A 13,916-nucleotide genomic window follows, 5' to 3' on the forward strand; every position below is an offset into this window, starting at 1 on the left:
AGAAGCCGCTGGGGCACCAAGTCAATCTACGCATAACGGTGGGAGTGTAATTCCAACTATTTCTACTCAGCAGCCCTTTCGTGGGAGTCAGGGCCAAGCGGGCCCGAGTCGTAAAGATAAGTCCGGAGATATGTGTTATTCCTGTGGGAACTACGGACACTGGGCTAGAGATTGCCGAGCCAAGGACAAAAAAGCTGGATTCAATTTCAGTAGAGGGGCCATTTAATCAGTATGGACCACACAGTGACATTTTTCTGGTACAGAATAATTTAGATATTTTCAAATCTTTTTGTGACTATGAAGAGGGTTTAAAAAATATACATGTAAAAGGTAGATTACAAAAATCTCTCGAGTTTTGGAAAAGTATTGGAACATCTGATTTTATTCTCGATGTTATCGAAAATGGCTATAAAATTCCATTGCGAACTGAGCCAGAAAAAATTGTGTTGCAAAATAATAAATCCGCTTTCAAGTATGAAAAATTTGTAGATTAAGCTATTAAAGATCTTGTTGTTTCAGGGTCAGCTGAGGTCGTGTCGGAAAGACCACATGTAGTTAATCCGTTAACGGTCTCGGTTAATTCCAAAGGTAAAGAAAGGTTAATTTTGGATTTAAGACACGTTAATGAACATGTAGTTTTAAGTTAAATAAAATTCGAAGATTTGAGAACAGTATCTCAATACATTACTTCTGAGTGTTTCGGTTTTATTTTTGACTTGAAGTCGGGATATCATCACGTAGATGTATTTAATTTACACAGAAAGTATTTAGGTTTTCAATGGAAAAACAAATTTTATGTTTTTACAGTTCTCCCCTTTGGTTTGAAGACTAGTGGTTATATTTTTACGAAAGTGGTCAGACCGCTTGTCAAACATTGGCGAAAAGGGGGGATAAGAGTAGTGGTATATTTGGATGACGGGTTCGGTGTAGCCGAAACGGCCGATCTATGTACTTTACATTCTCAAAAAGTAAAAAGAGATTTAATTAGTTCAGGGTTTGTTCCAAACAAGGATAAATGTAAATGGAACCCATCTCAAGATATTGACTGGTTAGGATTCCACTGGGAATTGAATCTGGGGAAACTTTCAGTCCCTAGCAAAAAACTTTTAGATATTATTCAACTATGTAATTTATTACAAACAGGTTCAAGAGTGAGAGTCAGAGATTTAGCTGGGTTTTGTGGTAAGATTATTTCTTTGAAGCCTGCTGTTGGCAATGTAACACAAATTATGACCAGAAATATTTTTTCAGTGATTAATCAACGTGAGCACTGGGATCAATATATTAATATTTTTAAGATCCCAGGATGTATCGAAGAGTTAAGATTTTGGCAAGAGAACATTTTGTCACTAAAACCTTCTGAATTGTTTAGAATTTATTCAGATTTTCATGCATTTACGGATGCTAGTGACACAGGCGCTGGTGGTTATGTGTCAAACACAACCTACGTTTTTCACCAGATGTGGTTAGATCATGAGAAAACTAGAAGCTTCACATGGAGAGAGATCAAAGCGATACTAATTTGTCTGAAATCTTTTCATAATATACTCAAAAATAGCGTAGTTACAGTACACACCGACAATCAAAATGCTGTGAGTATAATCCAGAAAGGCAGTAAGGTGTTAGAGCTGCAAAATTTAGCTTTAGAAATTTTCAAGAATTGTGTTTTATATAATATTTCATTACATGTACAGTGGATCCCTCGGGAACAAAATGAAAAGGCAGATTTATTAAGTAGAATCGTAGATGTAGATGATTGGGGTGTTTCCCATGAATTTTTTACGTTTCTTGATACGATGTGGGGCTCTTATAGCTTTGACAGATTTGCAAACTCTGAAAACTCAAAAATAGAGAGGTTCAGTTCACTTTATTGGAACCCAGGAACATCTGCTGTAGACGCTTTTACGTGTAACTGGGCTGGTGAAAATAATTGGCTAGTTCCGCCAGTTTCAGTAGCATCTAAGACTATTAATCATTTAGTAAAATGTAGAGCAGAAGGTACATTAGTTGTTCCTAAATGGCCTTCGGCGCCATTTTGGCCATTGCTATTTACAGAGAACTTAGGTTACAAGAAATATGTTGAAGACGTATTAGAGTTTCATGAGATAGACAGAATTTTTGTACCTGGTAATAACTTGAATTCTATGTTTGCAAACGGAAAATTTTCCGGTACAATTCTTGCAGTTAAAATGAATGCTAACATCTAATTTTAAATTGTAGAGAACGTTTGTCACTGGACACCTGGTCATTGGACTAAAGCTACAGAGCTGTTACAGTATTTTGTCACTGGACGCATTTAATTGTATTACTTTTGGTCACTGGACCTCAGTTCATATGGTTCCTTTTTGGTCACTGGACCTTTTTTGTGTGTTCACCGCTGGGTGATAGCTGGTCACTGGGCCATAATTGGCCATTAAAGGTAATTATGCTTATTTATTTAATTGCTTACCTATTTACATTTTTTTAAAAATAAGATTTTGTTTACAGAAAATATTTTCGGCCGGATTTTGGAATAACAGTGACCTCGTACAAAGTTCAGAACTGAAAAGACTTCTGTCTCATTTACGTTCTACAGTTATAGATTCAAGAGCAAAGACAACTGTTTCCAAGTATACTTACGGTTTCAAAAGATTTTTGGCGTGGGCACAAAAATTTCCGGAAATTGACTCTATTTTACCGGCTAGTGAACTTTATGTAAGCCTTTATTTAGAACATCTTTTGCAGACAGTCAAACATTTTAGTTCCGTTGAAACAGCTTTTTACAGTATAAAGTGGGCACACAAGTTAGCTAATTTACCAGATCCTTGTGATTCTGATTTAGTTCGTAGTATAGTAGAGTCTTCTAAAAGAAATTTGAATAGGCCTATACAGAAGAAGGAACCCATAGATGCAACTATTATAAAAACTTTGTTTAACAGATTTAGTAAACCTAGGACATTAAAAGATTTACGTCTGCTATCTTTGTGTGCTGTATCATACGCAGGATTTTTAAGATATAGTGAACTTTGTGCTATTAAGGCCAAGGATATTTCGTTCAAATCAGAATATGTAGAAATTTTTATTGCTAACAGCAAAACTGATTGTTACAGAAAAGGGAAAAGTGTTGTTATAGCAAAAACAAACACACCCTTCTGTCCGGTAGAAACTTTGTTAGCTTATATAAAAGCAGGTATTATAGATCTAGATTCTGAAATGTACATATTCAGGTCTATTTTGTATGTTAAGAAACATAATAATTTTGTTTTACGAAAGAAGAATGTAAAATTGTCATATACACGTGCAAGAGAAGTTGTCAAAGCTGCACTTTACACTATTGGCTTAGATGCTAAATTATTTGGTTTACATAGTTTTAGATCAGGTGGGGCCACAGCAGCCGCAAATAACGGTATTTCTGATATAATTAAATAGACATAGAAAAATCCAACAGCACGAGTTTGCTTAATCTATTTATATCTATGTTTTTGTTTACATCGCGTATATGGTCATCGGAGGACTTAAGAGGTCAACTCGATGGTTAATTAGATGGCGTATAGACTAAAAAACACACGAATCGAAGCTACGTAATTTCATACCAGTGCCCTGTTAATTGTTTAATTTAGACTTTTGATAGTTTGGATAAATCCTGGTATCTATGATGAGTTTATTTACAACCACTGGGTCGATGTCACTGCTGGTGGAGATTTTATGTCCCCGAGGGTATCACCAGCCCAGTAGTCAGCATTTTTGTGTTGACCTGAGTTATCATTGATATGTTCATAATAATAAATTAACTGTTAACAAAACTTTGAAATTTTGAAATACTAAGGCTTTCTTACCTCAGGAATAGATTACCTTAGCTGTATTTGGCAAAACTTTTAGGAATTTTTGGTCCTCAATGCTCTTCAACTTCGTACTTTATGTGGCCTTTTAAACATATTTTGATTCGAGCGTCACTGATGAGTCTTTTGTAGACGAAACGCGTGTCTGGCGTATATATAAAATATTAATCCTGGTATCTATGATGAGTTTATATTCAATATAAAGCTCTTACCAACCTTAAAGAAAATCGACCAACTGGAAACGCAGTAGTACGGATGGACTTTGCAGAAAATTTCTCGTGCTGTTCCGTAGATGAATAATAAAGCGCATACTGGAATTCCAGCTCGGTTACATTACACCCAGTGGTTGTGTATTACAAAGATGGCAACGACAACATGACACACACTAATTTTAAATAAACTCCTCATAGATACCAGGATTGATTTTTTTATATTCCCGCCAGACGCGCTTTTCGTCTACAAAAGACCATTAGTGACGCTCGAATAAAAAAATATATATTTGGTATCTGTTGACCTCAATCGCAATATATAAAACCGTATACACAATCTTACAAAAGTTAACGCCCAAGATAAAACAAAATATCAAGGAGCTTAAGAAAATACATTATTGGACTGACAGTCCTAGCTCACAGTATCACAAGAAAAAAAAGCCACGGTAAATATCCGTGTGACGGGATAGGAGGAAAGTTTAAGCGGATAGCATACCAGGCTATAATACAGGGTAAAATAGTTGTCCAGGACACCCGCGAGTGCTGTGAACATGTACAGGTCCATCACACAAGTGCAACTTATATTTTTGTAGAATCAACAGACTGTGTAAAATCAAGATTAGAACTTACCGATATAAATAAGACTTTGCAACCAGTGCAAGAAGCAATGCAAATCCAGTGTTGTTGGTAATAACACGGATAAGATAAAGACTTGTATCACATCCTGCTTTTGAAACGATTGTCTTTTATGAAATCCCAGATTAGATTGATTGTTGGTTGCTTAACGTCCAGTGGTAAATATATCATGCATGTTCAGGACGAAAACAAGTTAACAATAAATACAATGGGTAGGTCTTGTCATAAAGGCCATCCGTGATGATGGTCGTGGACATTTAGAATAAAACTTCTTGTTCTTCCTGTGCAACACATATAAGTTTTTAACGACCTTGACTGGCTATACAGCCGTTGCACGTTCGGTATGTATTATTCATGTACAACAAATGGACATTTTTAACGACCTTGACCGACTAAACAATTCTTCATGATGATGATGAAAGTGTTTAACGACCTTAAATGGCTTTCCAGCCCTCGCACGGTCGGCTTATTGTTCATGATGATGGAAGTGTTTAACGACCTAGACTGGCTATACAGCCCTCGTACGGTCGGCTCGATGCCCGAATGCGTTTGGTGAGCTGTAACATATTTTCTGCGGTGGCTCAGGAACAAGTGAGGACACCTTTATAGGTATGCCGCCATCTTGGTTTTGTGAGTTGTATTGGTTTAGTATGTTGACTATTTTGATTCCATATTGTTCACACGCCTGCTTTCAGGGCCAGTTTGGTCAGCTTGGCAGCCCGCTAAACACGATGATGAAGTACTGATCAATGAGTCTCGGACGTAATAATAACGATGACAGGAAGCATTATCAGGACCAAAGTCGCGAGACAGTGAAATGAAGGTCTATTATTCAACACATCGGATACAGCCCTTGGACGTCAGTCGGCATAGCACTCCCCCAAAATGGGTTTCGGAGTGAATGCTGACGCGGGTTACGCGGATAATGCCTAAAGTAATCTGACTATGTACAGCGTTGGATTGGTTTCTGTCATCGAAAGTAGTAAGTCGTTGATCAGTAAACCCTCATCGAAGATAGCGGGTAGAGGAGAGATGAACCTGTACTTCCGTTCAGCTGTAATAACTGAGACGTGACTTTTTGTTCTTCTCGTCTCCGTATGGGCCTCCTTTAATTAGGAGCACCACCATGAGTTATGGCGTATTAAGGAGGACACTTGAGGCCTGTATCGGTACAGATTAATGTGAGCATTTGCCTACCCAATTCCAAACCTGGCCGTTACGGGTCTTATTACCAGAAAGTAAACCTTCCCCAAACATAATTCATTATTATGAAATAAACATACTAAACTCACATACTCACTTGATTCGCTCAGTCCTCAAAGTATAAAAGAGTGCAAAACTATACGACTCTAAATGATTCTTCATGTACAGGTTCTGGACTGTATTTAAGATTGATTGATTGATTGTTGGTTGCTTAACGTCCAGTGGCAAATATTTCATGCATGTTCAGGACGAGAACAAGTTAACAATACATACAATAGGTAGGTCCTGTAATAGAGGCCGTCCGGGATGAAGGTCGGGGAAATTTTGACTGCCACGGGAAAATGAGGGTATATTGGATAAGGACAGAAATTTAGCCTTGCAACAGGCCACCTACGGGCCCCTCATAGAGTTGTTGCAAGGGTTCTTAACGTGCAAAGAGCGTGGCACTCTCTTTACACGAGGCATCGGATTTTACGTCCCCATTCTGACCGGACGTGACTGCGAACTTGTACATCCCGCACAGCCAAACGGACGCCCCACTTAAGCGAGGGTTTTACCGCCGGTCGGAGGAAGACCAATGGTGACCATATTTCTATTCCCCCAGTCACCCTTGGGGGCTGTATTTAAGAAGAAACGAAATAATTTTGATGTTCATAGTTATTGTTTATAATAGATATACATAATAATGTTTGTATGCTACATGCCCTCCTGTGGCTCTAATTTGGTAAATAAAAATATTGTTTTCTATTGTATGCTATTCATAGTACGAAGAAGTGAAAATAAACTTCAATTTAAACCTAAGACATTTTAAAGTTCAGCTGAAACCTAGGGAATTTTAAGGTTCTGTTAAAACTTTGAGAATTTATAATTAAATATAATTTAAAATTCGTCATTTGTATCGGATGAAAGAATGTTAGACAGCAAGTCACTAGACATCAAGTGATATATATTTTTTGCACGTCACACAGGTAATAGAAAATAAATTTGTCGTTAATAGTATAAAGAGGTGCAGTTATACGGTCAATGTATTATCCAAATTGTAATCTAGGGTTGTGGATTTTTCTACTTGAACACAGTAGAAATTGATATTATACGGATCGAACTCGATCTACAATAACATATATGTACTTACTGAATTCATTGATGGCAAGTACTTGGCCTCTCTGAGTCACACAAGTAGATCCTTCAACTAATTTGCGGTGTGTCTGTGACTTTCTGTCCTACATTCTGTAGAAATACCTCAAAAGACTTCTTAGTGCACTAAGGACATTAAAGCAATGTCATAAGACCACAATGAACATGGATATATATATATATAAAGATATAGGTATATAACTTATAAATATATGAATTTGAAGTTAAATGACTTTTTAAACAGCGCTTGCAATGCGGCACGTGACTGAAGGCTTATTGCAAATACCCAATCATCATGTTCAATCAACCTTATCCATTAAACAAATTTTTTTTTATCGTTACCAGTTACTAATTGATAAGTTAATGATAGTTGTAGAATAAACTTAATGGTTTAGCGTATTATATTTTCAACTTATCAGATGAAAGGATAATTATAAAAATGATTTAGTGTTTATCAGAGTTTTTATTTTGTTTTAAGAACAAAATGTAAGATACACTGTTTAAGGTAGCACTACAGTCTAGCAATGATTTTTTGAAGATATTTTTTTATCACATAATTTTGAAGTAAGTATTATTCTGCACAGTTTGTAAAAATTCCAAAGTCATTATCATATAACAACAGGGAGTAAATTGATAATGAACTTATGTAAATAAAAGCACATGGTAATTAATCTAAATATATAGGCATTTGGTAGGGGCTAATATGTCAATCATCTGTTGATACCAGTGTCCAGCTGTTAATCCCTGACCACAAGATGAATGTTGTGGTATTATCTCATTGTATAATTTGCATTACAAGTAATTTATATATCAAGGAAGTAAACAGAGAAAAAGTAAAATATATGAAGAGGAAAACATCTAAAGGGAAAAAATCTATCAAAAATGAAAATAACTAAGGAAAAGAGTGTGAAAGTATCTTTGAAAGCCTCTGACTGGCTGTATACATGTCTTCTCTTTGGTCTTCTACATTTAAAAACAGTTTTATGCATTTTAACCAAATCTAAGTTTATGTCAAATCTGTGACGTCAAACTCCCGCCAAATGCCAAGTTAGTGTTGGTCAGTGCACACATTATTCAAAATTTACAGCATTAGAGCATCAAAGACACAAAGTGTGTGATTCTATTGATAAAGTTATGGTGTCAGAACACTCCTGGGGTGTTCCCAGTGGAATCTTTGTATTAATGTTGCATTTATAGGGGTTCTTAGGGGGAAATTCCGTTTTTATGTCATTTCTCAGAACAATTTTTCATGAGAATTGTTAGGAAAAAATGAAAATAGAAACTTTATGGGTACCCCCTTTGGCTTGACTTTGATATATGTGATTAAAGGGAGTATTTTCTACAATACATATATCAAAAATCTGAGACAGTTTTCGAGCTTGTGTATGGTTGATTAAAGGGATGAAAACAAATTTTTACTACCATTTGACCTGAATGTGCCATTTTCATCCAAGTTGGAAGACCACTTTTTTTGACAATTAATGAGCTATATTTTTAGATTCATTATACCAAAAATAAATGTATCTATAGATGAAGAAAGAGCTTTAAAATGAATTAAAGATTTTAAAAATCCATTGACTAGTTTGGGAGAAATTAATCTTTAAAGACTGTTGGTTGGAGTCAACAGATTCTGACTGTAGTGCTACCTTGAAGAAACAAATTTCAATTTATAAGATCACCACCAGTTTTTGGTGGGGCAATAAGTTTGTCGATGGTAGTACAAAATAATTAAAACAGTACTCATTGACCTCATGCAACTGGTGATTAGATTCTCAAACAGTCATTCTAATAAATATCTGTTAGTTTCACTTTCAGTTTTTGTTTGAAATTAGTGTTTACTAAAACTTTAAGAATGTTGTAAACGCAAATCACAATCCCGATCCGCGAATTTACTAAGGACGTATTTTGAAATATAGTAATACAATATTATCACATTTGTCAGTTAAATGGAAAGAATATTAACCACGTTGATTTTTTTGGTTCACCCTTATTCCTACAAAAACTGAATGTGAAACCAACAAAAGCAAAATCCAGGACTCTATTTTTGAGTCGAATGAGGTAGTTTTGTTTATAACTACTAACGACAAACTTATTTTTCATTTACCAGACGGGCGAAATGTTTAAGTATGCTGCAAAAACTAAACTAAAACTTAAATTAGAACATGTTCTTGTAGGTAAACGGACAAAAAGTCACAGGACACAAAGTCACAAATTTAGTAGGACAAAAAGTCACAAATAATCTGGTGACAACTGTTTGAATATATAAGAGAAATATCTTGAAATATTTACTTTTTAATACATATATTCATATTAAAGTTTAGGAAATGTGTTATTATACTTGAAAAATGAAGATTTATTTAATCTTAAACATGCAAAAGAAAGATTTCTTGGCACCATAAAGCCATTTAAGTGCCAATCCACTTTGACATTTTGTTTTTTTTAACAATTATTTGATCATCTTTGATATTTTTTGATAAATTTTGATCTACAAAGTTGGTTTATATACAAAAGTACAAAAATATTTTTTGTAGAAATAAGCGTTTTTTTTTCAAAGAAAATAATCAGAAAAAATGAATTGTGACTTTTTGTCTGTGACTTTTTGACCTGTGACTCTCTGTCCTATAATCGTTCTTGTATTACTAACGACAATCTTTATTTTCATTCAGCTGTGTGACGTGACAATGGAAGACTCAACGCTATCATGTATGTGAGTTTGATGATGTAGTAGATATGTATTTAGATTAAGATTTGAGAACGGAGCCAAACCATGAAAATAAAATTCCATCATAAGTTTATAATCCTATTCTGTCCAATCAATCGCAACTGAATTCGTCAATATGTTGATCAATTAAGAAAAGGGGCTTTTAAGCACTTTACAATAGTGTATCAACATACATACATTGTACATATAATTGACATTAACATTATCACATCTGTCTTGTTAATATTGAATTACACTAAAAAAAACACACTTGGACTCCTGTTTTTGATGTTGAAAACAGAATAAGCGTAGCGGGATTGTTCAATAAGTGTAATGAGGACGTTATAGCATTGTGAAAACAACGAAAAGTTACATTTCCACGCCGCTCATACCGCGACCTCACCACGATCTGAATTAATTTCGTTCGCGGTGAGCGTGATACGATCGTGGTCTTATGTGACTGGGGCTTTAGATGGCTACACCTCAACCATTTCCTTCTCATCAATGAGAACTTCATCAGCAATTTGATTAACCGGTTTAGGAACCATAAAGTAGACTATTCTGGAACGATATACTTCAGTTCTTTGACTAGGAAAGTCAGTAGGTTGAAAGAGCATCTCTTTCGGCATTGGCATTTTTCAATACACACCGAACACATGTCATTTTTTGTCTTGCTTCGTGTGTTCTTCTGTTGTCTTTTTTTAACCATTTCTATAGCTTTGGTTTCCTGATGTAATATCATGTGGTGATCATTATCTTGCTTCTTGTGTTCTTCTGTTGCTTTTCTTTTGTCAACCATTCCTGTAGCTATTTTCCTTTTTGATTAGGGACTTTTTCCTCGGAGTTCAGTATTATTATGATTTTACAGTTTGGTGATCATTGTCTTGCTTCTTGTGTACTACTTTGCCCGTCCAAGAACCATTGAAAGAACTCTTTGGTGGGTCCGTAAGTGGTCTGTTGCATGGCAAAATTTTTGTCCTCGGCGAATATACAACGCTCAAAACAAACCAACGTTTCTTCATGCCTCAACCACTAAATCAAAGGCTATAGGCTATATGCAAACTCATTGCATTTATTGTCATGACTATAGGAATTACTGCCAAAATGTTTCACAACTTGCTTCATATAGGAAACCACTTCTGGTTTTATCAGTAGATTAAAAAAGCTCATAACTGCTGTACTTAAAACTAAAAACTAAATGCAGATATGAAGTAAACCAAATGTATTAAATTTCAGATTGCAATGTAAAAAATTTATGGTATGCTTTGAAAAATTAGTGTCGGGTAGGGTACTACAAACATATTTGTTAGATTTAAACTCATTTTCCTCTTCTCCAATGTCTTTCATTTCAAACAGATCTGCACCTACTTTGTAAAATGCAGATCTTTATCATGTTTCCATATTAATTAAGAAGATGTGGTATGAGTGCAACTCTACATCCAGGTTACAATGTATTCATCCCCCAAGGGTGACTGGGGAATAGAAGTATGGTCACCATTGGTCTTCCTCCGACCGGCAGTAAAACCCGTGCTAAAGTGGGGCGTCCGTTTGGCTGTGCGGGATGTACAAATTTGCAGCCACGTCCGGTCAGAATGGGGACGTTAAATCCGATGCCTCGTGTAAAGAGAGTGCACGTTAAGAACCCTTGCAACAACTCTTTGAGGGGTCCGTAGGTGACCTGTTGCAAGGCTAAATTTCTGTCCCTATCCAATATACCCTCTTTTCCCGTGGCAGTCTAAATTTCTCCGACCTTAACCCCTTAATCTATTACAGAACCTACCTATTGTATTCATTGTGAACTTGTTCTCGTCCTGAATATGCATGAAATATTTGCCACTGGACGTTAAGCAACCAACAATCAATCAATCAATCAATGTATTCATAGTTAACAATTTTAGGTCAAAGTACCACATTAAACACAGAGCCTGTATGTATATTCAATGACATGAATAACGTGTAAACACAAAAAACATATAATTAGTGACAAAAAACAAAAGCAAACTTAGAAGATTGTGATTATATCACACTGAAAATGATGGTTCGCTGTCCCTTTGACATGAGCCTATTAATTTCAAAATAGCGATTGTGTTATCAGTTTCATTTAAATGGAGAACCTGTCTCTGAGCTTTCTGTTTTATTTTTATTTTGAATGATTGATATCAGATACTTGTAAGTAAAGCTTCGACAAGCAAAACCTGTGTTTTAATTCAAATGATGTGATTATATCACACTGAAAATGATGGTTCGCAGTCCCTTTGACATAAGCCAATTAATTTCAAAATAGCGATTGTGTTATCAGTTTCGACGCAAAACCTGTCTTTTAATTCAATTGGTGTGGTAATTACTACATGGACACGATCATCATGATCATTAATTATATAATAATTGTTACAAGCTGTACTTTATTGTAATTTTAACACTGGTAGGCATTATATTCGTGATTATTTTTGCCCGAGCGATAGTGATGTAAAAAGTTATCAAAGGTAGCAGGATTTTATACGCCAGACGTGCGTTTCGTCTACATAACTATTCAAACTACAAAGTAGGGGACTGCATAGGGAAACAAAAGTAAAGATAATTGTTTTAATTTCACTTAAACAGCATATTTTTTAAATTAGTTTAAGTTATATTGTTAAAATGATGACCATAAAGTTCATTTAAACATTTAAAATATTTTTATCAACAATAAGCAATACGAGAGGAAACCTTTCGGATTTTCGAGTACTAAAATAAAAAAATTGTCAAACATCAATGACGTTATCGAAATGTGCATTTATTAGAATATGCACATCTTTCATTCATATGCAATTTTCATAGTTTTCAAAATAATTTTTTTCTAGACTATCTGTTGAACTGTTAAGATTTAAAAATGACAAAACATACTTATGTAACTACATGTATTCTCATTCTCTAAAATCTATATTCACGTAGGTTTATCCCGGGCCCCATTTGTCTTAAGGAACTCTCGAAACTATTCATTAATGAATTCAATCTCACCAGTATCTATAAAAATGAAAATATTCATATGTTCAGCAGTTGAATTTTTATCAGATCCATTAATAATAGTGATTTTGATGCTCTTTTAACAGTATAATGCTTACTGCATGCAATTTGACTTGTGTACTTTTGAAATGTTCTTATCATTTTCACTGTCCATTGTACCAATGGTATGCTGTATATACTCGTAGTTAATATTTTAAAAGGTTAATTTTTGTGTCAAATTAAAAATGATATCTTAATTTTATAATAATTCTCATGGTTCCAATTATAAAAGTTTAACCTCGTTAATCCAACTTAAGTGGTGAAAAATTTTAAGAGAATCAGTGTTCCCACAAGTTTTTTTTGTGGGTAGATTCAAGATGTGCATTAAACAGAGTAAGCACTTTGCATTTTGTCATAGTTCAATTCCAATCATGACAGCCAGTAAAAAGTCGTTATTTTAAACAGAAAAATTGTATTATTTAAGACTGTGTTTGCCTGTCCCTTGCTTTTTGTTAAAATAGTAATAATTCAACCATACTTTATGATGATATCATTTGACTTACCTTTAATGTGCAATTTAATTTTAAAAATTCTCTGTTGAAGCATCGTAATGAATGTTCCCACAATGGCCTTGGTTGTCTAGACACATCTATTTTCCGAAAATTATCTAAATAATATTTCTCTAACATCTACATCCTCTCCCTGTTTGACAGGGCTAACCTATAATGATTCATTAAGTAACATAAAGAAGTCATTTCAATATACACTTATTCTGAAGTTTGCGTCAGATTTGGAGTTTCAAATTCCATTTACAAGTTCAGGTAAGAGTATGTGTTATCTAATCTTATTTATTTCAATTGTATACATTTTTCATTTTACTTATTTCTCCGTTAGTATAGAACGGTTGTAGAAAATATGACACATCACAATTGAAAATGGTTATATATATGTTTACCTAGTCTTCGATATCATAAAAATAACAAATAAATAAACAGAAACCTTTTTTTTTTCTGTATATTAATGTTCCGTCACCGTGCCGGATATTAGATACCATCGAGTCCAACCATTTTTTACCGGTGTAGTTTTAGACACAGTGACCATGCAATAATATAATACTACAGAATTAATAATAAAATCTTCTGAAATAATAAAGTTAGATTAAAAATATAGAAATAAGCAAACTAATATATAAAATACAAATATCCTATTATACCACTTTACCATACTTCAAAT

At 34.5% G+C, this 13,916-nt stretch overlaps 1 protein-coding gene across 1 annotated transcript in view; it reads right to left on the reverse strand.

The window, feature by feature from the left end:
- The window catches only part of LOC127732465 (salivary glue protein Sgs-3-like), an 89,482-nt gene extending 76,193 nt beyond the window's left edge, over positions 1–13,289 (reverse strand). The window contains exons 1-2 of the mRNA XM_052241503.1: positions 13,247–13,289; positions 12,699–12,704 (exon numbers count right to left, since the gene is read on the reverse strand). Of these exons, the coding sequence (XP_052097463.1) occupies positions 12,699–12,704; positions 13,247–13,289 (49 nt within the window). The remainder of the gene's footprint in view (positions 1–12,698; positions 12,705–13,246) is intronic.
- Positions 13,290–13,916: the final 627 nt, after the last annotated feature.

This window comes from Mytilus californianus, unplaced genomic scaffold (genome assembly GCF_021869535.1).
Source record: "Mytilus californianus isolate M0D057914Y unplaced genomic scaffold, xbMytCali1.0.p SCAF_25, whole genome shotgun sequence".
Lineage (NCBI taxonomy): Eukaryota > Metazoa > Mollusca > Bivalvia > Mytilida > Mytilidae > Mytilus > Mytilus californianus.